Source organism: Actinia tenebrosa, unplaced genomic scaffold (assembly GCF_029948245.1).
Source record: "Actinia tenebrosa isolate PJP-AT-01 unplaced genomic scaffold, QUT_ActTen_1.0 PGA_scaffold0__85_contigs__length_37466705, whole genome shotgun sequence".
Classification (NCBI taxonomy): Eukaryota; Metazoa; Cnidaria; class Anthozoa; order Actiniaria; family Actiniidae; genus Actinia; species Actinia tenebrosa.
The window spans coordinates 23,593,701-23,618,622 of NW_028292569.1; the positions used below are offsets into that span (position 1 = coordinate 23,593,701).

A 24,922-nucleotide genomic window follows, 5' to 3' on the forward strand; every position below is an offset into this window, starting at 1 on the left:
CTTGTTTACTCATTGGATACAACACCTTGATGCAGTCCAAACTAGTTCACCTGCCTCTCACCTCTGGGTTCGGTTCCCAGGGTCGACATTGTATATTATGTGTAGTACAGTTTATTAGGTCTTCTCTTGATTCAAGGATTTCTCTCTGAGTTCTCTGGCTTTTCTCCCCCCCACAAAACCTAACCAGCTAAATCCCAATTTGATCTGTTAGCCATGACCTGGTCTAAATCAGCCTAGAGGCTGTTTGAGGCCTCTATAAAATTTGAAGGTTTTTATCTTAAAAGGTTGAAACCCATTTTTTTAACTCAGTTTTCAAAAAACCATGCAAGGCCACTGCAATTTAGATTGTTTAATAGAGTGTAAACAATATATCCTTGAAATATTAGTAATACTGACTTACACTATTTTATGCTGAATTTCTTTTTCATGTTTTTTTTTTCAATTTCTCTCTATGTCTGTTTTTTTTTCTTTCTTTCTTTCTTTCTTAGTCAATTCTTTCTTTCTTTTTTTTTTTTTTTTCATTCGTTTGTTACTTTTTTCCTTCCTTCTCACCCCCCATCTTGTTTTTCTTTCTGCCTTCGTTCTCCTCCCTTTCTTCCTTTTTTTCTTCCTTGCTTCCTTATTTCCTTCCTTGCTTTCTATCCGTCTGTCTGTCTTACACGTCCTTGATTTGTGTGACCAGCGGTATGTGCTGGTTGAGCAGGTGCATTTACTACCTCTGTTATTCCAAGATGGCGTCCAAGAGAAGACTAGATGGTGGAGATGCTTCTATGGCAATAGTACCTCATACTAAAAAACAGAAACAAAACCAGATAGCTTTATCTGATAAAGGAAATGCTCTTCAAGCGGTAAGCCAAATTTCATGCCTAACCATTTTTAGTTTTAGAAGTTTTGACTTATCAAAGTTTATCGTCTTCATCACGTGTAGTCGTTTGACGCTGTCTTACAAAATGTATTTTTTCCGTAAAGCAGCTGCGGAATTACGCATAGCTAAACTCTTCTAATTTATGAAATGTTTATTTAGTTACCACAGAGAACATCTGCACTGCAGGCCCCAATAATGCTCCTAACGGGACAAGAGGTATGTATTCATTCTCTTCATTTCAGCTGAAATTAAGGCACTGCTGTAGAGTTTTAAAAATATATGATATTTATTGACATTTATTCTTGGGAATAAACTGACTCACAGACAAAATAAACTTATATTTGAACAGATTTATAAATGTTCTTGCCTCATTTAAAGCTTTTGAGAACTCATGATCTTTGTATGTTATATATGAATACCAAATATTGAAATGCTTGTATATAATAATAATAATAATAATAATAATATTTATTTATAAAGCGCAAATACAAATCTGTTCTAAGCGCTAGTAAACAAACGACAAAGACAACGACAAAATAAAATAATTTACAAAGAATATGCTAATTTGAAGAGATAAGTTTTAAGTTCAGTTTTGAATGAGGCAAGACTTGATGCATTTCGGAGAGATATTGGAAGTGAGTTCCAGAGTTCAGGAGCAGCCACAGAGAAGGAGCGATGACCATAAGATTTAAGATTATAAGAATGTGCTGATAGAAGAACTTGTGATGCAGAACGAAGATTACGGTTCGGTTTATACACTGAAATGAGTTCCCGGATATAGATAGGAGATTGGCCATGAAGAGCTTTAAAAGTAAGTAATAGGATTTTATATTTGATTCTAGATTCAATTGGTAGCCAATGCAGATTAACGAGGATAGGTGTAATGTGGTCATGTTTATGGGAAAGAGTGATTATTCTGGCAGCAGCATTCTGTACAGATTGTAGTTTATCTAAGAGTTTGTTTGGTAAGCCAAAGAGCAGAGAGTTACAGTTGTCGAGTTTGGAGGATATGAACGCGTGGACGAGAGTTTCAGTTGTTTTCAAAGAGATGTATTTTCTTATTTTAGCAATGTTTCTGAGATGATAAAAAGAAGACTTGCAAATATTATTCACATGACGAACCAAAGTAAGATGCGTATCAAATATGACACCAATGTTCCGAGCATGCATTGAGGGCATTATCACATCAGAACCAAATTGAAGAGAAGGAAGAGTTAACTGTGGGCTGTGCTTTGAAGAAAATAACAGGAATTCAGTTTTGCCTTTATTTAGTTTCAATTTATTTGTAGTCATCCAAGCATCAATATCAGATAGACAGTTTTCAATCAGATTCATGGAATCATTAAGGGACAAATCATCATTACAGGAGAAAGGAATATATAATTGAGTGTCATCAGCATAAAGGTGGAAAGACATTCTGTGTATTCGGAGGATATCAGCTACTGGAGAAGTATAAAGGAGATACAACAAAGGACCAAGTACAGAACCTTGAGGTACGCCACAATCAAGTTGAAGGGCTTCAGAAGAAAAATCATCAATGGAAACAAATTGAAAACGATCAGTGAGGTAGGACTTAAACCATTGAAGAGCTATGCCAGAAATGCCAAATTTTGTATGGAGACGATCTAGAAGAATTTGATGATCAACTGTGTCAAATGCAGCAGATAGGTCCAAGAGTAGCATGGCAACACAAGAACGATTGTCAATGGAGTGGAGGATATCATTTTGTACTCGAAGAAGAGCAGTTTCACAGCTATGAAATGTTTTGTATGCAGACTGCAATGGTTCATGGAGATTGTTCAGAGACAGATAATCATTTAGCTGAAGGGAAACGACTTTTCCAATAATCTTGGAGATATTCTTTAAATTAGAGATAGGGCGATAATTTCCAAAAATTTCATGATCAAGAGATGGTTTTTTCAGTAACGGTTTTAAAACAGCAACTTTAAGAGAAGATGGAACAACACCAGTTTGAAGTGACAGGTTAACGATTTCACATATAGTAGGCAGTAATGCACCAAAATGTCCAAGTAGGAGACTTGCAGGAAAAGGATCAAGACTACAGGATTTAGATGACATCTTTTTCGCAATGGCTGATAATTCATCAATAGAGATAGGCGAAAATGAATCAATTTTACAATCCAGTTTAGGTGAATCCAGATAAGAGAAATCATTTGAAAGATGTGACGTAGGAACGAAGCCATTTCTGATGTTAACGATTTTGTTTTTAAAGAAGTAAACAAAATTGTTAGCTAGATCTGTGGATGAAGTTGAGGTTGGTAGTTTTTTCTCAGGTATACGGTGTAGCAATCGATCAATAGAACGGAATAGATCATTACTGTTAGAACCAGCATCAGTAATCAAATTAGAATAAAAATTCATTTTTGCATCAAAAATCAGTTTTTTAACAACATTACATTGATCAACATATAATTCACGGTCAACCTCTAATTTGGAACGTCGCCAACGTCTTTCTAGATTACGACGCTTTGTTTTATTAATTTGAATTTCGTCAGTATACCATGGAGCTCTTGGGCGAAGGGAGATGGATCGAGAACGTAAAGGAGCATGTTTATTTAAAATAGACGATAAAACAGAGTCATATTGAGTACACAAATCAGATAGTTGAGTAGCAGGACATTGATATAGTGCAGAGTTCATAATATCTTGTTGGAGACAATCAGCATCTATTGCACGAAGCTTGCGATAAGAAATGCTTTTTGATTGAAGTAGAGGCTTGTTTACAGATAACATACAATGAACAGCATAATGATCAGATAAAACAGGATCGTGTACAGTAAGGTTGGTCACAGATTTTTCATCAGATCTTGTAATGATTAGATCCAAAACGTGATTACTTTTATGTGTAGGTGAAACAGGATCAAGGACAGTCAGATTAAAACAATCGAGTAAATCCATAAAGCGATTAGCATTATTATCTTTAGTGTCATTGATGTGAAAGTTAAAATCTCCAGAAATTACCAGTTTGCCAGAAGATGTAACCAGTCGTTCCAAGAGAGTAGTGAAATCATCATTAAATAGCAAGCTATTTGAAGAGGGTGGACGATAAACAATAACAATACGATAAGTAGACGATTGATGATGAAGTAGCATTTCCATAAATTCAAAAGACGTGTGAGACATTGTTACATGATGATTGATTTTCAGGCTATTTTTATACATTATGCCAACACCTCCACCAGTACGATTTTGACGAGGAACATGACAAAACGAATAACCAGTAGGACAAATATCACGCACAATAAAATCAGAATTAGTATTTTTTAGCCAGGTTTCAGTTATAGCGAGAATATCGATGTCTCTTTCAACAACATAATCCTTAATTAAAAGAGATTTATTGTTTATTGAACGAGCATTTAAGAGACAAAATTTCATGTAGTTTGCAGTTGAGGTAGAAATTGAAGCAGGTTCAAGTGATGCAGGAATTTTAATGTTTGTTGTTGAAGCAGGTGATGATGAAATTGTAGAACGATCTGTACGATGACCACCTCGCTTGCCACGAAATCGAAAAAGCTTTAATTCCTTAAGAGCAGAGGAGCAGCAAGATGAAGGAGCTTTTGTATTACGGCGAAGTTCGAAAAGATTTGCTCTTGAGTATGTTATTAACGGCAGTTGACGGTTAAGATTTGAATTTCCAGCTGTGGAATCCAGGATTTCTTTATTGTAATTAAGGACCGATGTTCTGTTATGGCCATAAAAGACATGGGATAACACAGGTGTAGATGTTAAATGTTGTAAAGAAAGACGAGGCATATCCAATGAACGATGATAATTATTTGTGTGATGAACCATATGAAGTCGTTGAACCGTAGTCTTGAGGTCAGAGTTAAACGAAGAAGGGCCAGGATTACGATGAATATCCATAGAAATAGTAATATCAGTTGGAGGATCATGACCAGGAATAGATAATGAAGTATAACCATGCTTAGATATTTTTCCAACGGCAATACGAGACTTGTAGAAACCAGACTTGAGACGAAACGAAGTTAACTGACAAACATTCCAGGGAGATGAACTTGAAACCACTGAATTAATCACTAAACCAAAGTGCAGAGATTTACTTCTTTCAAGATCCAAATGACGATTAATGTTATAATTATCAATATAAGAAAAAGGGACTACATAACAGCGACAAACCATAAAAAACAATAACGTATATACAGACAAAGAATATGTGGCTGCCATGTTAGGCGCCGGAAGTAATAATTGTAATAATAATAATAATAATAATAATAATAATAATAATTGTAATAATTGTATAGTACCATTTCCTGAAAGAAGCACTGTATTTTGAAAGATAATTAACAATTCAAAAGGATTTTTATATGGTTTGTCAACTTCTATTTGATAAAATAGCATAAAATTATATTGCTGCATTTCCAAGAGAGTCAAAAGATAAAAACATGGTGGCCATGCATCTTGGTGTGCTTAACCATATGGTATAAGGTCGTTCAATACTCAAGTTTTGAATACTGTTGCTCAGCTGTTTCAACAATTTCGTGTAGAATATTTAGATGTTCCAGTGAAGACCCGTGAAATTTCAGTGTTTTTATGTACCTTATCATATGGAAGTTTTTATCATATGGAAGTTTTGCATTGTTTACCTTCATGATTATGTATTTCGAGAAGCTGATTTCATTAATGTGTCTTGTATCGTACAGGGAGAAATATGTTCAGCAAGATTTCATCCTTCAGGAGAAACTTTAGCTTCTGTTGGCTTTGATAGACTAGTTTGTAAGTATGGTAGAATTAAGATGGTTTTTTTTGTTTGCAGTTAAATTCTTTCTCCTTCAAACCTAGTGGGGAGGATGAATAATTGCTGGATTTTGATAAGCTACCTGTATGAAAATTCTTTACTGCTCCAAATGGAACTGAACCCCTGTAAGGTTAATTTCTTTTACAAGCAAATGAGAAGATTAACTCCAATAAAGTGATACCTTCTCAAGTAGAATGAGTAGGTAAAAATGGTTTACCTCCTCCCCATGCATTTATACTAAAATAATAACTATTTTATTGTTTTGCCAACACAGATTTATGGAATGTTTATGATGAATGTGACAACTTTGCTGTTCTCAAAGGACACTCTGGTGCCATCATGGATGTACATTTTTCTACTGATGGAGAGTATGTGTACAGTATATACTTAATGATAAATACTCCAAAACAAAAAAGAAAGTATTGTGGTCTAGATTGGGTACAAATATCTTCTGTTCATCATGCCTTATGTGGTGTCTTTTGTACTAGAGATTTCCGATTTAGCGGATTATAGGCGGAATAGGCATATACTAACGGAATAGGTACATCGTGTAGCTGATGCGTTGTGAATTCAGTCAAACCGTTAAATAGGTGCCGTAAACTAAATCAAACTAACTTCTGAATCGTCTTTGTATTTATATAGGGTATTTTTTTTCCCGATTTCTCGTCAACGAGCATCCCTATCCTCTTTATCCTGAAGGACCTCTCAATCTCTGGGCCCCGAGCTTCACTGCATGTTAATCGTAGCTACCAAGAAATGAGTCTGACTTTCCACTTAATGACAAGAAAACTATTTTAATAATTTGTAGTCAGCTACAAGACAATAATACTGAATATTCCATTCTTCATCAGACAGATACAAAACGTAATTGCTACAATTAAGACAAATAAATATTCTAGTCTTCATCAGACAGATATCATGTTAGCATGTCATATATACGTACAAAACGTAACTGCCACAAAAGACAAATAAATATTCTAGTCTTCGTCAGAAGACACCAAACCATGAATAGTCCTCCAGCTTGCCAAAGCTTTCTTATGCTCTCGAGCAGCAGTTTGAGCTGACTCGAGAACACCAGGGATTGCATCCAGCAAGCGGTCAAGTCTATCCTCTCTCGTCACTTTTTGTCTTTTGCTAGACTTGTTCTCCGGCTTCACTGAAGTTCTTTTCCTAAGATAAAAACAACACATGAAAACCACGTTTTACAAGCCATATCTAAGAATTTGAGCACAAATTATTACAAAATATTAAATTATTATCAAATTACCTATCTTCCTCTTTCTCAAGTTCCCTTCTATTGTTGATCTTCTTGAGAATTTCTGTCGAGTCGTCATGCTGTAGGTTTTTGTCATCCACGTCAACCACATACTTCGTTTCCCTAGTATTAATAGCCTTACAAATTTCTGCAATTTCTTGTTTAGCACTTTCCTCGCTGCTAGATTGAGAAGACTCGTATTCATCATCAATTATTTTTGATGTTGATGGTGTTTCCCGCTGCGTTTTGTCTGTTGACGTGGTATCGTCATTCCTATAAGAATAATTTCATATTATTATCCTTTTAACTTACGGAAAGCACTTTGCACCTGTTTAATAATTGATTGTACCTTGTAAGTAGAGCGTTGTTGAGCAGTTTAGAAGCTCGTTTTCTTAGGCGCTCTTGTAAAGCCTTGCAAGCGGACTTATCCTCGACCAAATACTGGTCTCCTGCTTCTCCCATCACTTCTGCGTGTCGTCTCATGTAGCTCAACACGCTTTTCCACTCTCTCCCACATGTATTTACAGCCTGAAGAATGAGAATATCCTCCAGTTCTGTATAATTTCTTCTTGCTTTTCTTTGTTTTTTCACGTTTTCCATCGTGTTCAATGTTCTTGTACGAATGATGAAAAGAGTGCCTTGCTAGCAAACGTGCCCACGTGCGCTAAGTGTGAATGTTATCAACCTTCTTGTGTTTCCTAATTGTGTTTGTGTTTTGTTTCCTAATTATGTTAATAATAATGCATACATTCTAAGTGCACGCACGCTTTGACAAGTTGTAGCAAATTATTTGCATATCTTCGCCTTTGTAAAAGTTTATAGGTATTTATTAAGTTCAAAACAAGTAATGGATGTTCCTCCTTTCCCAACCTTTGTTGTGATGACGCTGTTGTCTGTGGTTACAGTTGTAAAACTTGTGCTCCAAAGATCACCACGCCTAGTTCCTCTATTTCCTACCCATGTTATAGGGAATCTGCTCATAGCACTTCTTATGCTGGTCTCTATAGTACCAACAGGGAGATTTAACCTCTTAGCCCGACTTCTTGGTAATCAGCTTCTTCACCGCCAAAACAATGGCATCGATATTTATCGTTTAGTACGGAGCTACCCACGCGTTTTTTGGTACATGACCGGGGAAACACCTGAATCCTTTGATGCTATTATACGAAGAATAGCCGTAGACGTTACTCTTCCAAGACATACACCTCGAGTACCAGCAACTAATAGACGAAGAGCTTGCAAACTTGACGTCACAAACAGAGTCCTCATGGTTGTTATGTGGCTAAGGCAATACCCGAAACTGTACGTCCTCGCATTCATCTTTAGAATAAGCAAAAGTACCGTTGCTGAAGAAATCTATCATATCGTTCCAATTCTGTTTGTCCGCTATCAAAATTTTATCACATGGCACTCTCTAAGGGTTTGGAGTAACTTTCTGGACACTCTGCCACATTTTTCAAACGCTGTAGGTATGATAGACGCCACGACACACAGAATTCAAAGACCATCTGGCCCAAGACAAGCAGAGTTTTATAGAGGCGACAAGAAATACCACTTTATAAGTACGCAAATAGTAATCGATGCAGACGGATTGATAGTACTACTTGTAGCTGGGTAAGTTTGTAGACTTGTCTAGGTTTAAGATAGTAATGAATGGATGGATGGATGGATGGATGGATGGATGGGTGGGTGGATGGATGGATGGGTGGATGGATGGATGGATGGATGGATGAGTGAATGAATGAATGATTATGATGGTCATAACGATATGATTTACCCTGACACATTTGTTTACTACTGAAAGATAAATGCATACATTTTTCAGTTTTCCGGGGCGTATGAACGATGCAGAAACATTCAGACGACTTCCTGCTATAGGACACAGGAGAATAAGAAATCTTCCACAACGAGCAAGGCTGCTTGCTGATGGGGGATATGCTAACCGCCCTCCTCTCATTACACCAAGACGTATTGCCCACAACAGAAGACAGCGAGATGCTAACAGGGCCCTGAGATCACTTCGTATCCGAGTGGAGCACACTATTGGTTCTCTTAAAGTATATTCGGCTTCCTCAGACATCTTTCGTCACATGAGACCGTTCCAACCCATCGTAGTAGCAACCTGTGGATTTCTTGCAAATCGAAGGAGACTAATTCTTAGAGGACTGTAGGAAAGAGAATATCAACTCGTTTCTTTACAGACTGATTTCCCCCTAACGATACAATTTGTGGAATATTCGAGAAACTTTGATAACGTTTCGTCAACCTCTTTCTTTCCAAAGACTTTGCTTACAAGTGTAACTTGGATTTTTCATTGTAGATTTGAGAACACTGAAGTATGAAGGCCGATTTACACGGTACAACGTTTGCTTACGAGTGTCGCATGCAATCTGCAAACGTTGTACCGTGTAAATCGGCCTTAACAATTTTAGTTGATATAATACATGTTCGTCAGCAAAAATAATTTGTTTATTTGTTTGTTGAGTATAGACTGATTGTGTACTCATATCAACAAACCATATTTTAGTTCAAAAAGGTCATATAAAACAGTACCAGTTCAGAATATTAAGTAAAAAAATAGTGCTCGTTAAGCAATAGAAAACAAAACATTTACTGAGTTAACCTATATTCTGAGTAGCATGAGTATCAGGCTCTCCGGGAGAGGGGAAAGAGAGAGCCGGCTTCCTTCCCTTCTCTCCCCCTCCCCCTCGGAAGACCTGATACTCAGGCTATATTCCGGGTGGATTAATGAGCGTGGAATATACTGTCGCTAATCCGCTAAATCGGAAATCTCTACTGAAATTAGACCAGAATGCATCTGAATATTCAAGAGAGGCATATGTCACTGTAAAGAAATAATATGTTAGATGCTAGTACCCCCTAGATAAGTTGACAATCTACCGTGTTATTGGCGTTGAGTTTGTGAACTTCCTGATTATAAATATTGCACAACTTCCTCAAAAATCATCATGATATCAGTTTTTGCTATATTGCACTTTCACTGCTGCCCATTCTTGGGGCACATGTGACATCGCAGCCACCATTTTGGTTGACTTTGACAAAATATTTGGTCTTAGTGGGTTTTTTTTCATGTCAACCAACATGGTTGCCCTATCTTTTGTTCTTTTATTCCCATGGGAAAGGGTGCATGCTGCCAATATCACAAAATATTGTTGCAATAGAACTGCCTACCATTTTATAAACACTTCTTTATATTCTTACTTGTTATTTTGTACAGCACAATCTTCACAGCTTCTACAGACAAAACTCTTGCCATGTGGGACTATGAAACAGGTTCAAGAATCAAAAAGCTAAAAGGACACACATCATTTGTAAACTCCTGTTGCCCTTCTCGTCGTGGAATGCAGTATATTGTTAGTGGCTCAGATGACTGTACCATTAAAGTAAGTTTATCATGTTATCATTTTGAGTTTATAAATCGTGATATCCCCAAGGGTATGGATGGTTTCTAGAAATCCACATTTTGATATTATAAACTAATTACGATTTTGAGACGACAATACCACGAAATATTGACGACTAGTTGGGAGAAAATATATTCGGTACTGGGCGGAGTCGCCAATACAGAATATATTTTCTTCCAACGCCGTCAATATTTCGTGGTATTGTCGTCTCAAAATCGTAATTAGTTTTGTATCACAATTCTAACAAATTTAACACACAAAAAAGGAAAAAGCCTGACCAATTTTTGTTGATTAAAAATGAAATTCTCCTTACGAGCGCGCACTATGGCACAAATAACAAGCGTAAAAATTTGACGCATGTGCGCTCAAGCTTTCCTTTTCATCCAATCGGAAACCTTAATTTTGAAACGACAATACCACAAAATATTGTCGTCCCAAAAATATAAGAAACTATTTAGTGAATCGCGATACTATATTAAAGTATTTGTTGTGTTACTGACAGCTGACGATGATAATTATTATTATTGTTGTGTTTGTTATGATCGTCATCAGCAACAACACAGCAATATTGCTGAATGATTTTACGTTTCTTTTTGAGAACCACAGTTACTTGTTTGAACAAGAATAATGTAATAATAGAATAATCTTATTTCAGCTGTGGGACACAAGAAAAAGAGGCTGTGTGCAAACCTTTCAAAACGCTTACCAGGTACAGTATTCTTGATCTTATAAATTGTACAGCACACATTAATACAGCAAATGACAGCATTTAAGGACTGTAGTCATATACTTCTTCTTTTGGCTACCAAACAAGCTTTTACCCACCTTTTTATCCAGCTTTGCATTGAAAAATTTTGGTTAAGGTATGATATCCAGTGCTTAAAGGTATGCGAATAGTTAATGTGGTCATAGAGTACTTTTGCGCATTGAGCTGTAATATTCCCATTTTAAATTTTATAGCATTATTTTCTTTAGGTAACTGCAGTGGCTTTCAGTGATACAAGTGACCAGATATTTTCAGGTGGAATTGATGATCAAATTAAGGTAATGATTGTAATATTCCTAATTAATAATAATCATCAGCAATTACAGCAGCAGGAACAACAGCAAGTGCAGCTACAACAACAGCAGCAATAGCAGTGGAAACAGCGGCAGCAATCACAGCAACAATAGCAGCAGGAACAGCAGCGGGAACAACCACAGCCACAGCTATAGCAGCAGAAACAGCAGCAGCAGCAAAAACAACAACTGCAACAACAAACAAAAATAGCAGCAACAATAACAAAAACAACAACAATAACAGAGCATAGCAGTATTATTTATTGAGATAAACAAGGCATAGTGTAGCAACAGTACCTAAGTGTATTTTTCATTGTACTCTAGGTTTGGGACTTGAGAAAGAATGATATCTTGTATACAATGTCAGGACACACGGACACAGTATCTGGTCTAAGGTTGAGTCCTGATGGCTCATTCCTTCTGTCAAACTCTATGGACAACACAGGTATATATCAAGCTGTAGAGTGTAGGCACAGATTACATTAACTTTACTGGGCTAATTTAAAATAAACCACAGGAAACCCAGTGAATGTCCTTTGTATGTCAATGTCTTATGTAAGTTCATTTTTTGAAAATTAGCCTTCCAAAAAGCAATACTTTTTTGGCTAATTTTGAAAAACCATAGAATATTTTTTACTTTTTGTCATCAACAGTTCGCATGTGGGATGTTCGAGCATTTGCTCCAATGGAAAGGTGTCTCAAGGTGTTTCTAGGTGCTCAACATAGTTTTGAAAAGGTCAGTAATACTTATATTTATGATTAATTTTGATGTATGTAATAAAGTAATTCACAGATTTCTTATGAGTTTAAAAAGCCTGTGGTACATTGCCTATTTCCAGCCGTCATGCTTATTGTATCAAGAAGAGTGTTTCAGTCATAGGAAATCTAATCTCTGTACCTCTCAACTTCTTTTGAATGCAAGGATTTTAATTTTATTTTATTTCAAATGGTATAATTATGTAACATGTACCTGGAGCATAAATAGAACTTGCAGTGCCTGCCTAACTTATTCAAACTAAATATGTTTGAATTTTCACCTTGGTATTGAGATATTGTCATTTATAATGCTGCACGCAACAAAATTACTTGATTGTGATTGGACAAGGAGAGCTTCAACTGTATAGACAAAAAATCGTACCATCTTCACGTACAATTCAGAATTGCGTAGACACTCCTGATGTTTTGAAAGTTCTCAAATTGGACGTTTGCATAAGGCTCATCCAATCTTGAAAACTTTCAAAACCTGACTTGTACTTATCAATTCTGAATTGTACTCAAAATGGTGCGATTTCCTATAAGTGAAAGGTTTCTAGCGACAACTTTAACTTTGACTATCTGTACCCCTCTTAGAACTTGATCAAATGTGGCTGGTCACCTGATGGACTAATGATAGCATCAGGATCTGCAGACAGGTAAACCATTTATTTAATACTTTTAAAAACGTATTTTATACCTGAGCCTCCAAACTCAATTCACATATGATCCAGTCTGAGCCATGGCTTGAACCCAGCGGTTAATTACTATGACACCCTTGCCACTCATACACTACCTTTATATGACCAAACTAACCTGGGCTATAGTTCATTCAGGTAAGATGGTAGAGCCCTGTGCAACGTAAAGGGATAAAATGATAAAGGCTAGAACACACCAAAGCAGTCTCAACTAGTAAAAATTTTACTAGTTGAGACTGCTTTGGTGTGTTGAATACTACAAGTGAATAAGAAAAATGTTGACCCTATCAAGGCTTTTTGATTGGTTGATTGCCGTGGTAGAGATGGCAGTGAGAGGGGGAGGCTTGTTAAAGGCTGGAGGCTTTTGTAAATTTAGGGAGCTCAGACTAAAGAATTATTATAATTCTATCTTGGTATTTTGTGGTTGATATGTTTCGTTGTGGTATTTCAGGTGTGTTTATGTATGGGATACAAACTCCAGAAGAATCCTTTATAAGCTTCCAGGACACAATGGATCTGTCAATGATGTGGATTTTCACCCTACTGAACCGATCTGTAAGTTACAATGATCACATTGCTTGATATTTCTAAGCCTCCTATGCAGACATCCTTAAAGTTGTTATGTCAACACTCAATGATATTGAGTAACGACTCTAAGAACATTTGCATAGAATGGCTAGATGTTTGTGTTTAGCATACAATTTACTTAAATCTATTAGGGCAGTTCTGGGAGAGGGGGAGAGTTGGGTGGTTTGTCCATTATCAAAACAGCTTTAAAGCAACATAAATGTAATGGTCTAAATTTTCTTATCATTGCCGAAAGGTAGGAACATCATACTGTATATAGTATTCCTACCAATATATGTATTTTGTGATCCAGTCATTTATACCATACAATATGAAGTTTCATACAACCAAAGGCCTTGCAATCAATTTATTGTGAATTTAAAGATATTGAACATGGCCTGTTTATAGTAGTTGAACTATCATATTTCTTGTAAAAAAACAACAAACAGACTAGCAAGTAATCAGTTTGAGCTGTATGAATTAAGCATAAATGATGGGAATGAAGTCAGGGCTAGATATAATGGCCAGTCAACAGACAACTGTCCAGCCAAAATTGACACTTGTCCAGTGAAATATCTCTTAGTGACTGACGCCAATCCCCTTGATTGGCCATTTGTCACGTCTGGCCATCAAGCAAATATATGTTTTCTAGCACTGTAATATAAACAGGTACACTTAACTGAAGTCAGTGTATCTTACAACATGGGTTGTGTTGTTCCATTGCAGTGTTGTCTTGTGGAAGTGATAAGAAGATATACCTCGGTGAACTACAAGGATAACACTGACAGCCTGTCTATTGGATGACGCAAGTCTTTTGGTAACATGGAACGTTCCTAGATACTCGTAAAATAACTTACTACTTGCCTTCCTGTCCCCCTATCCTACCCCTCCCCCCCAAAAAACACTACTAAACAAAATGGTACATACATTTCAAGGATATACATACTTGTCTTATGTGCATCCAAGATCAGACTCTAAATATATCCTTAACACTTACCATCCTGTCCCACCCCTCCCACTCCCCTCCCCCAAAAAAACACACACAACTAAACATACACATATCCTTATGAACAAAAAAGCATTTCACTTTCAAAGTGGGTTCACTCCAAAAAACATCTTTAGGGGATCAATACTTTTTCTCTTTGAGACTACGGATCACTGGATAGATACTCTTGACTTCTTAGTATGAGAATATGAGCTCTCAAAGTGAAGCCTACACTGTACCTGCATGCTCAATTTTTGAACAAGAAATGGGCTTACTTCCAGGAACTTCAGCCATCATAGTACTTTTATCTTTTTGTAAATAAACTAAGACTTTTTAATAGTCAAAGATGATTTTTGTATAGCTTTAGTCAAGAATACAAGCTATCTTGGTAAATGAAATTTGAACACCTCTTACAAATTCTTTTTTCCTCTAGCTCAAATCAGGAACACATAATATACTAGGTACCCAGACAACTGAAACCAATTTAGCAATTATTGTCTTGTTTCAAACAGAGGTACACCAGGATACAATGAAACTCTGAAGAGCCTTTGCTGGCACTCACACAAAATTTTGTATGTACTTGTCTCTCTTGATGACATCAATACACTTACAGTTTTTTAGCTGCTTCAACCTCTCAAAGCAGCATGAGTTGCCTAAACCCTGAAGTTATTCTTTTGCTTATTGCAAACGACTTTTCCTATGGGAACATGGATAATAATTGTTTTATAAAACTTTTGTTTCCAGTCACATAGCTTTGCATTTTCATATCAAAGCATTGTCTTTGACTCTTGCATTTGAAACATTTCATATCTCAGTGAGTTTTATTTTTCCATGCATCGAAAGATTTAGTAAGTGTACTTCAAAAAACAATTTACTTTGATGGCCCTTTGCAAAGAAAGGCAATATTTATTACTTTTTTTTCTACCAACATCTGCTTCATATACATGGCTTGGTACACCTTGCATCGAAATCTGACATATTGCGTCATCTCTTTGCATCTAATGGCAAACCTTTTTCGTCATATTCTTTTTTATCGACATCTGCTACTCATACATTTCTTGGTATGCCTTGCAATTCGCAGTTAACATATATACAGTAACAACATATTACAGATACTTGCCCGTACACATCAATTGACAGCTTGTTTTTAAAAGCCCTATTTTTTATTTGCTCTTGTTTTCTTATTGGTGCACATTATGTTTATAAACATTGTCACTGTGGTGTTAGTGTGCCAACCATCTTAACAATAGGTTTTGTCAATTTGCTTTGTTGGATTGTCCAATATATTTCTGGATGGCAATTGAACAATCAATCTAAACAAATTTCTTCATAATTGTGTGTCCACCAATTATGACACATAATTTTTTACTTCACTACAGTGTATAAAGATTTAGAAACATCTGATGTAGCATACATTAGATTTTCAAGTTCCTTTATAGCACATTAAAAGAACCACAAAATTGAAGACAAAATTTTCTTTATTCATTTTATTTCAATGCTCATAATATTTTCAAGCCTCCCATTGTGACATGATTACTTACTAAGTGCTAAACTAATGAAAAGGCAGCATTGTGCTTTAATTAATACGTTTAGTTATATTTAAATAAGTCAAACTGGAAATCCATGCTAAAATTGTGTCGATATTATGGACCTATCATGATTTTTTAATTCTTTAATTTTTTCGAAAGGATACAAAGTTACAAAATACAGCTCAATAGTTTAGCCTACACCGTTACATAAATACTATACACCTTGTCTGTTTATTGATGGATAAGTAAGGGTGGTTAGGAGAACTACAACTTTTCTCATATGGCAGCCATGTTGGATGGAGAATGTTTTCCCCAGGCAGTCTTGTAATCAAGTGCTCAAGGATGATTAACTCAAACTATGCAATCAGTAAACTGTAGCACCTGGTTGTTTTCATCTCGGTCCAAAATCATCAAAATCATGTGATAGCTTTTTTTTGTACCACATAAACAAAATTTTTCTAGCTCCTCAGAGCATGAGTATAATCGCTTCTGATTGTCTTCCCATTTTAGAATTTTTAAATGTGTGGACGTGTATGGTCAGGGCTTGAACCTCCTGGCCCAAAATAGAAAAGCATTGCACTCAAGCTGAAAAAGTCTTTTCAAACTTATGCCTGAAATATCCACCCTATCCCCTGCTAATTTTAAACTGGACTTGGCTGATGTCAGCTGTCCATGACGCTGAACCAATAATACACTTGTTTAGACTTGAACCAGCTGTAGGAATTATCAAACACTAGATGATATCGACCTTCAAAAAGATTAACCTAAAAAAATTAAGGAAAACAGTAGTTAATGTTTAAGTAAGTAAAGGATTGTTTATATTTAGATTCATGGTGAGGTGGGCAGATAACATAAAAGCATTTCGTTCTCACTGCTAAAGGGGTGGGTTAGGGCTAGTCATGACAAGTACATGGAACCCAAAAAGGAAAGCACTGAAAGGATGGGCCAGCATCTAGATGAGATCAGGGTTAGATACCTGCAGACTGGGGCATCAAATGCATTATCTTAAGTTTGTTAGATTTGTTTCCTTCTCTGTTGTTAAGGTTTTTTGCACCTGCTCAGTACCCCTTGCCTCACTGCACATTTTAACCTTTTCTAGCTCACACCATTTCATTTCATCTTATCCAATCCATGAGTACCATCATGATAATCATATAATCATGAAATCTCTCCTTGTGGTAGACCACCCAACATAGATCTCGCAATTCAATGCCCATGGTATAGTGATGTTTCTTGTTGCATAATAATTTGAAAGAGTTCTGCATAAGGTTAATATTAGATAGATGGACGACTTCATTTAACAAGTACCTGTCCTGATATGGGTGACTGATCAGCTTGGTATCTGGTGTTTTCACTCCAGGACACATCTCCGGTCAATCCACGTATATAAAACCTGTCATAACATTCTAATGTTAGGCTTGTTTATTTCTTTACTTATTGCAAATCTGCAGTTGCAAGACAATAAATGTTGAAGGGACCCAAAACAGTTCTCTGGAGCACTCCTTGTACCTTCCCCTGTATCTATTGAATAATTTTCGATGAAGAAATCTATTTTTAGTGGCATATTCTCCACACTTGAAATAGTGCAGACCTGCATATACAAGATCAAATTTTGAAGGGACCAAAAAAGGTTCCTTGCAGGACTCCAAAGAATTTTCAGCAGGAATATGATGACGACTTACCCAATGTCATGTTGTAAGGTGCTGAAGCCAAACGAAAGCACTGACATGTGGCCAGTGACTTTGATATCAATGTCATATTGTTTACCATGTGGGATGAGGACACCTTGGACAGCAGCTTAAAAACAAAATGGAAAGTTTTTATTTCATGGAAAGAGATAAGAACCTTCATCCCTGTTGATGAAGATGTTTATTGGCTGAGGGTGGATGATGATCTCAGCTGCTCCGTATAATATTCTAAAAGACAATTAAAAAATTTAAAGACTGCTACATGCTGAACCACTGCAACAAGTATAGCCTGCAAGACCAACCTTTATCCGATTAGAATGATGGGTCCCTCGTATATCATCAATCATATAATTAATCTTCGCTGGAAATCAATACCAATGATAGCAAGGATACCCAGCTGGGTGAACGTGGCACACAAAGCATGAGTGGGCAAAATGACTAGCCCGAAGCATTTTTGGAGCTTGAAAATTTAAAGCAAACATGGTAAAGTGAAATTGTTTATATTCTTCCTTTCCATATTTTTGCTTCTTGTAGGCACATATTATTATTATGTTTTTTATTAAAAGAAAACAGAAAAAAATTAATACACAGTTGGGTTACACTAGCCTGGGAATGAGGGCCAGCAGCAAAACACCTAAACATGCTGTGATTGGCTGAAACAAAATTCACCAGTCAGCTGCATGCTGGATAGATTACATAATTACCTCCATTTCTGTTGTGGTCCGACATCTTTTCTTTGGCTTGGTGAATCCCCTTCAGACAAATAAAACGATTGTGGTGACTGAGACTGTGTTGTAAACGTTAGTGCTAACATCAATAAACATAGTTTTTTTACTCACCTCTGCATTATTACGTATCCTTGCCAAGTTCAAGGCTTCTTGCCAGGCAAACATGTTGACAGCCCATTTGGGTAACCAGCCCTTTGGATCAGCTTGTACAATGTATGTTACCTTAAGCACCAAAATTCATCAATTAGTATTATTACATGATAAATGCTACTAACATATAACTATCACAGCTGTTCAGGGACCCGTGGAACAGTGCTAGCTAGCTAGTACCAGAATAAATAATGAGTTAAGATGCCAACTGTCCCCACCCCATCCTATAGCAGATGCAGTAAAATCAAGATATTAGAGACCTTTAGCATCAGGTTTACTGTTAACTGCTAGGGATCAGGTGCAGAAGCAGCCCCGCGATATGGCAGCTCTTCCAGCAACAACTTCATTATGTTGCCTTGCTAAATGTCGAAAGTTTGACGTCAAACTGCAGTTTGAGGTTTGCGATGCCTAGCAAGAATGTCATGCTAAAGGTCTCTGTTGAAGCCCCTAGTTATAGGCCAACCCACCTGCTAACAGTTACAAGCCGGTAGGAACGTAGTACACTATAGCGAGCCATCCAGGACTCTGTTTCAAGTTCCCCTATATTTTTACATTCCCCTAAAAGTATAGAGTACAAACAAAATGTGTGCAATAGTTATCACTATTTAGCAGTAAATAGCACTAATTAAACTAAAGAAAACAATAGAATTAGCATAAAATAACACTATTTGGTGATATTATTTATGTTGCACACTTAGTGTTTGTACTCTACTGGCCAGGCTAATATTATAAACTGTTCCAATAAGAACCTTGCTGAGATTCAAATAAGTAAATTACACCCACCTGCATACAGTCTGGTTCATCTGGTACCTTTCTAAACACATAACCACTGCACATCATATCCGCCCTAACTAATTTGTAATTCTCCATTGTCGGACACTCTGGCCTCTTAATTGAAGAAGCCTTTATAAAAGAAGACGTAAATAAGTTAATAATATCAATATAGTAAACCTAATTTTATTAGCTTGCATTTATTGATCATCATCTTTACCTCTTCTAGCACCATTAAATTTTCTAAAGACAAACATTTAAAAAAAATTAATTGGCTCTCTTCATATTTTGGAATATGATCATAAAACGTCCTTTTTCACGAGAGTAGCACTTAATAGCCAGTGGCTAACAAACCTATGGCCCTCATTCCGTGATCAAATTGGAATTTTAGGGATTGATTTTTGCGGAGGGAGGAAAACCGGAGAACCCAGAAAACCCTCGAAGCACAGGAGAGAACAAACAAACAACTCTACTTATATACAACACCAAACCCGGCGGGACTCGAATTCAGGTTGCATTGATGAGAGGCAAGCACTCACACCGCTACACCACCTGTGCTTCTCATTTTGAGAAAAGCCCTATTAAGTTATACAGGACTGGTATTTCAAAAGCATTTGGTAAAGGTTTTGTTGCATCTTGCAAACCAAGTCCAAAATGTACTATGGGCGATGTGAATTCAATCAGCGAAAGGTCACAAAGGTATAAAATTTTCCTAAACTTTGTCTGCACATTTTTCTGGTATGATGTTCTAGTGCTGACATTATTTACATTTGAAGCTTAGTAATTAGCAAGATGCAACAAAACCTTTACCAACTTTTCTTGAAATAGTTGTTAACCCAATTTCATGGGAAATTCATGGCCATGAAGTTGGGCCATGAATTTCAGAAATGCAATATTCACGGCCATAATAAAATACAGTTTAATGGGATTTTCATGGATTTGTTATGGGATTTTCATGCGGGTGTGGGTTGGTAGTGAATATATTTGTTGGTTACATTATTACCAGCACTGAGGCAAATTGATACAGATTGTATTTAATCAAGGGATATCATGGTGGATCACCTACCACACCAAACCCCATCTGAACACCATTCTCATCATTCATCATATCACCATACTCCAGCCAGCATACATCTCGTAACCACAGTGGACTAGACTGTATTCCCATTATACCCCATTTGATGGAATAAAAGGGAACGTCTGGATGCTTGTAGTTGGTTGGAAATCTGTGGAGCACCAAGCCATCTTGGAAGTGAACATCTGAAAACGTAATGTCAAATATAAATATTGGTGATTAATTTGTCTAACACACAGTTATCTTTTATACAAAGCCCATACACTCTTAAAGTGCATAACATGTTTAAGCTATAATTTTCTTATTCATAAGTGGGAAACATGGTACTGACTTTGAGATTGGTTTTCACTTGAGACAGTGTCAGAATCAGATACAGTTGTCTTTATGCAAAGCCCATTCACTTTTAAAGTGCGTAAGAAGTTAGAGCCATAATTGTCATATTCATGAGTGGGAAACATGGTACTGACTTTGAGAATGGTTTTCACTTGAGAAGCCAGTAAATACTACATCATGCCATAATGTTAATGCTGAAATGGCTTACATTCTTAACAATTTTTTGTTATATTGTTTCCCACTCAAAACTTTTAAAATTAATCGTCTAATCAGCTGCATCATTATAACATTATTACTAATAGTAATAATATTATAGAAAACTGACCAATCATGTGAAAGAGTCGTCTGAATGAATCCGTTGTAGGAGCAATCATAAATGCTCTCATTTCGTCCACAGAACATTTGATCTTTGTTTGACCACGAACTAGCTGAATCTAGCATTAAATGACAGAGAGGATCTTGGTCAGTGTGGGGAGAATATATATTGCCATATTGTGTACATAATGTGATCAAGTACCAGCTTCAGGGACCAATTAGAATCCAAAAAGTGTGTGTGTGTTGGGGGGAGGGGGATGGGGGCCAAGTGGTTGGGATGTGATATTTCATAGGGTATAACCAACTATCAATAGCAAGCATCAAGGCCTTATTTTAGGAGGGGGTGTAACATTTATGATCACGATGTTCAAAAACTCAAGCATCATATATAACACAGTAGATATCATCTCATCTAGGGGGGTTGCCTGCACCCATCCTTTAGATCTTACCCTGACGAAGCACCCCCCAGCATCCCTCGCTGCAGTCCCTTTGCAACTGCTATATTCTAGGTTCTGTTACCTTTTTATCAGGGTCATGTCCTTGGTATATATCAACATTTTCCTTAGTACAAATGTAGTTGAAGCCCTACAAAATATTTCACATTAATTCTAACATTAAATTGTAACAGTACTACAAATATATTGCAACTATTGATAGGACTGGGAAGGGAAAGGGGAGGTGATAAATTTTGATGACCCCCAAGATATCCCATGATGCATTGCAATGGGTAGTTGTATGGATTTGCTTGCCAGTCATGTTACAGATTGAATTGATACATACTTTATCTGAAGTTGAGGCATCCAGAAGACCTTGCACCCATGTCTTGGCTAGTTTCGTATATTCCTGAATTTCTTCCTCTGTCAGGGCTGGAATTTCTCCCAAGAAGTCATCAGGTAATGGAAGCTAAAAGTAGAGTTCAAATAATTTTCATACTAAAATTCATTACTCTAGCCAGGGTTAATGCTTCATGCTATGGCTTAAACTACCATTCATCATAGCTAATTAATTTGTAGAATGTTCATTTAGACTCTCCAGCTAGCAGTGGCGGATCCAGGATTTTTCAAAGGGGGGTTCCGTTTCTTAAACCGTGTATAATTCTCTTTTGTTTAGTCAATGTTTGACAAAAAAACTGGCTCTAATCACCATCAATTTACTATCTAGTAATGGACCAAGCTATAATAGCACAACCCAACACAAAACTACTAATATTTTTTTATTAAAATTTATATAAGACATATTTCTATTACCTAAAAGATCAAACCTTCAAGGGGGGTTCCGTGGACCCCTTCGACCCCCCCTGGATCCGCCACTGGCTAGCTCATAACCTTCTCCAATCGTTTCAAAATTTAATGTAACCTTAGTTGTTGAGTTTTTTTGTGGTAAAAAAATGAATATTTTCACATTTATGCAATTAAGACTACATTAATTTAATTTGCCATTGTTCAGTTTATCATAATTGCCTAGTCTTTAGTTTACTTAATTAGTTCAGTTTCTTACAGTCAACTTCTTTTTTAATTTCTTGTCAGGCTCACTCTTGAATATCAGTGTCAATGGATAGCTTTCCTCTGAGTCAATAGTGTGATTAACGTCATTCAATAGTGTAGCTGCTGAGCCATGGAGTGGATGGTTATTTATGGAATACAAATAACTTCCGCCTAATAGAGAAAAGAAGGTATTTTGAGCATTACTTACACCCTACTTACTAAGAATATTATCCAACAATATAAATATAAGCCCCAAGCAGATATATAGATCTGTTATCTCGCACCTGAGGCCATGCCCTCTTGACTTGCATCACTACAATTTTACCCTCAATACAGGGCCGTAACCAGAACTTTTACAGGGAGGGTGCACATCGAATAAAATCGGACCATTGATCGTTTTTTTATTACCAACTCGGTGGTGTAACTAGGGATCTTGCAGGGAGGTGCACAGGTAATAATTTGCAGAACCAAAAAGAAAAAAAAGGTAACCGAAAGTAAGCAGAACCAAAAAGAAAAAGGAGATGGATGAGCTGAAATTTAGCTTTTAAGGAGGGGCGGGGGGTGCACGTGCAAAAAGAAAAAAAAAAGGAGATGGAAGAGTGGACCTTAATATTTTATGGGGGGGTGCACTTGCACCCTTTGCTCCCCCCTGGTTACGGCCCTGCAATATCTGGAAATCAGTCCGTTATTTCAAACTTTTTCCAAGTGATCCCCTGGATGTTTGAGATAATGCGACTCCACTATACCCGAAGTCATACGAGGTATGCACACTTGTGTTGAAACTGCTATACATCCAAATTTAGGCATAACCCAGAACTATATGTATCATAAATCTGTTTAAAAGATAATATTATATAACTAGAAATAACCAATCAACTGAAAACCCCATAATATTAATGCAGCCAGCAGCTAAGCAGCATGTACATTGTCATTTATGTTACATATAAGGTTATGTCAACGTCAGGGCAGTTAACATATTGAAGACAGGCCCTTTACTTTTTTACGACACCCCAACCATTCCCAGTTGAAGTGTACACCCCCAGGAACCAAACACAGGATTTTGTACCTGTTTGCGAGGGTACTAAAGGGGGAGGGGGGGAGAAGTAATATTGTCCTTTGCTTTTCTTAACACCTGAACCTCATTTGAAGTGTATGTACACCAACCCCCCCAGGGACAAAACCTGGGAATCTGGACCTCATTGAGGGTACTTAATTTGTCAAACACATTCGACTGAGGGGGAGAGGCTAGGGGTAGTCTCTACTCAAAACACCCATCACTCGGCTGAATCTTGCTCTTAAATCAAAGTTTATCTGATATCAATCAAATGTAAACAAAGATCGCAATCTCAGCTACCTGGAATCTTCGATTTCTCTTCTGAGAAATAGGATGCAATGATATGACCGTCTTGATCAGAAAGGGTGAAGTCAACGTCCGCCTTTGATCTCAAAATTAGAACGACCTCGACATCCCTTGAAGACATATCGATCGAAAAAGATGTTTTGCTTTGATCAAATGCAGAATAAAATTGCCTTTGGAGTACTACTCATCCCTGCTTAATCCACGAAGATTGCTTTAGGGACACGATCTTGTCTGTTAGAGCACCGCTAATATGTTTTAAAATGTGGTCTACTTAAGGTCAACAAGACGAAAGATCTTATACGTGTGTTATGGTCTGTTGGAGACTGGAACTAGCTACTACGGGATCCCTGTGTTGCGCCAAATTATGGGCCGATTGAAAGTGAAATTTAAGAGACCATTGCTATCAGAATTGAAATGTTTACCGTAAGTCTGAAATAGTGTGGTACTTCATATTTCACACTCATAAGTCTACAACTGCTTTTTGAAGACAAAATTTATCGCGATCGCCTCTGTAGCTCAGCGGTTAGGTTAGAGCACTGCATGGTCTTGTAAACCAGGGGACGAAAGTTTGAATCTCTTGGGGGATTTTTGTGTTTTCCTATGGCGTTATAAAAACATCTATTTTTTTGTTTTTCCTTCATATTTTTAAATCGATTTCTGGTACAAATAAAATGTTTGTTAATGATGATGGACAATCGGATAATGATGTAAAAATAATAATAGTAAAACAATGATAATTAAGATGATAACAATGGTGATGATGACGATGAGGAGAAGGAGGATCTGGGACTCGGGTTTAGATTGTACGTTATTCTTTATGTTTCATTATTTAAACTCCAAAATGACTTCTAATAACTGATTACATTGGGTACAGATAGCTATTTCATACTAGTTGTTTATACAAGATTGTATAGAATCGTTAAGCTATGTTTCGCTAATCAAATGAGTGCATTTCTAGGTTTAATATTCAGATGGAAAATATTCGAGTATATATCTAAGGATTACACATAACTAGAACTAAATATATAATGTATAAAAGTAACACTAATATATAGTAAAAATTGCATGAAGGTATGTTCATATCATAAGTCTTTAGAGGATAGTC

The 24,922-nt window shown here is 36.7% G+C and overlaps 4 protein-coding genes across 6 annotated transcripts in view; 2 read left to right on the top strand and 2 right to left on the bottom strand.

The window, feature by feature from the left end:
• Positions 1–700: 700 nt before the first annotated feature.
• Positions 701–14,729, top strand: LOC116302590 (U5 small nuclear ribonucleoprotein 40 kDa protein). The gene is made up of 12 exons (XM_031711923.1): positions 701–848; positions 1,025–1,081; positions 5,548–5,620; positions 5,917–6,010; positions 10,136–10,301; positions 10,978–11,031; positions 11,298–11,366; positions 11,706–11,826; positions 12,035–12,117; positions 12,732–12,793; positions 13,284–13,387; positions 14,126–14,729. The coding sequence occupies exons 1-12, from the start codon at positions 732–734 to the stop codon at positions 14,176–14,178; spliced, it is 1,053 nt and encodes a 350-aa protein (XP_031567783.1). The 5' UTR covers positions 701–731; the 3' UTR covers positions 14,179–14,729.
• Positions 6,620–7,497, bottom strand: LOC148913894 (uncharacterized). The gene is made up of 3 exons (XM_089036488.1): positions 7,247–7,497; positions 6,910–7,170; positions 6,620–6,812 (listed from the first exon to the last, which is right to left on the bottom strand). The coding sequence occupies exons 1-3, from the start codon at positions 7,495–7,497 to the stop codon at positions 6,620–6,622; spliced, it is 705 nt and encodes a 234-aa protein (XP_088892614.1).
• A 1,115-nt stretch (positions 14,730–15,844) lies between the features above and the next one.
• Positions 15,845–24,132, bottom strand: LOC116302589 (uncharacterized). Its single transcript, XM_031711921.2, has 12 exons — positions 23,812–24,132; positions 22,471–22,628; positions 21,754–21,876; positions 21,493–21,558; positions 20,984–21,092; positions 20,317–20,510; positions 19,263–19,382; positions 18,441–18,551; positions 18,306–18,354; positions 17,596–17,710; positions 17,222–17,306; positions 15,845–16,677 (listed from the first exon to the last, which is right to left on the bottom strand). Exons 1-12 carry the CDS (start codon positions 23,936–23,938, stop codon positions 16,576–16,578), a joined length of 1,359 nt encoding a protein of 452 aa, XP_031567781.2. The 5' UTR covers positions 23,939–24,132; the 3' UTR covers positions 15,845–16,575.
• The window catches only part of LOC116291771 (C-reactive protein), a 41,357-nt gene continuing 38,943 nt past the window's right edge, over positions 22,509–24,922 (top strand). For all 3 annotated transcript variants that reach the window (XM_089036461.1, XM_089036455.1, XM_089036467.1), the window contains exon 1: positions 22,509–22,645. The gene's annotated coding sequence lies outside the window, so the exon portion shown is untranslated. The remainder of the gene's footprint in view (positions 22,646–24,922) is intronic.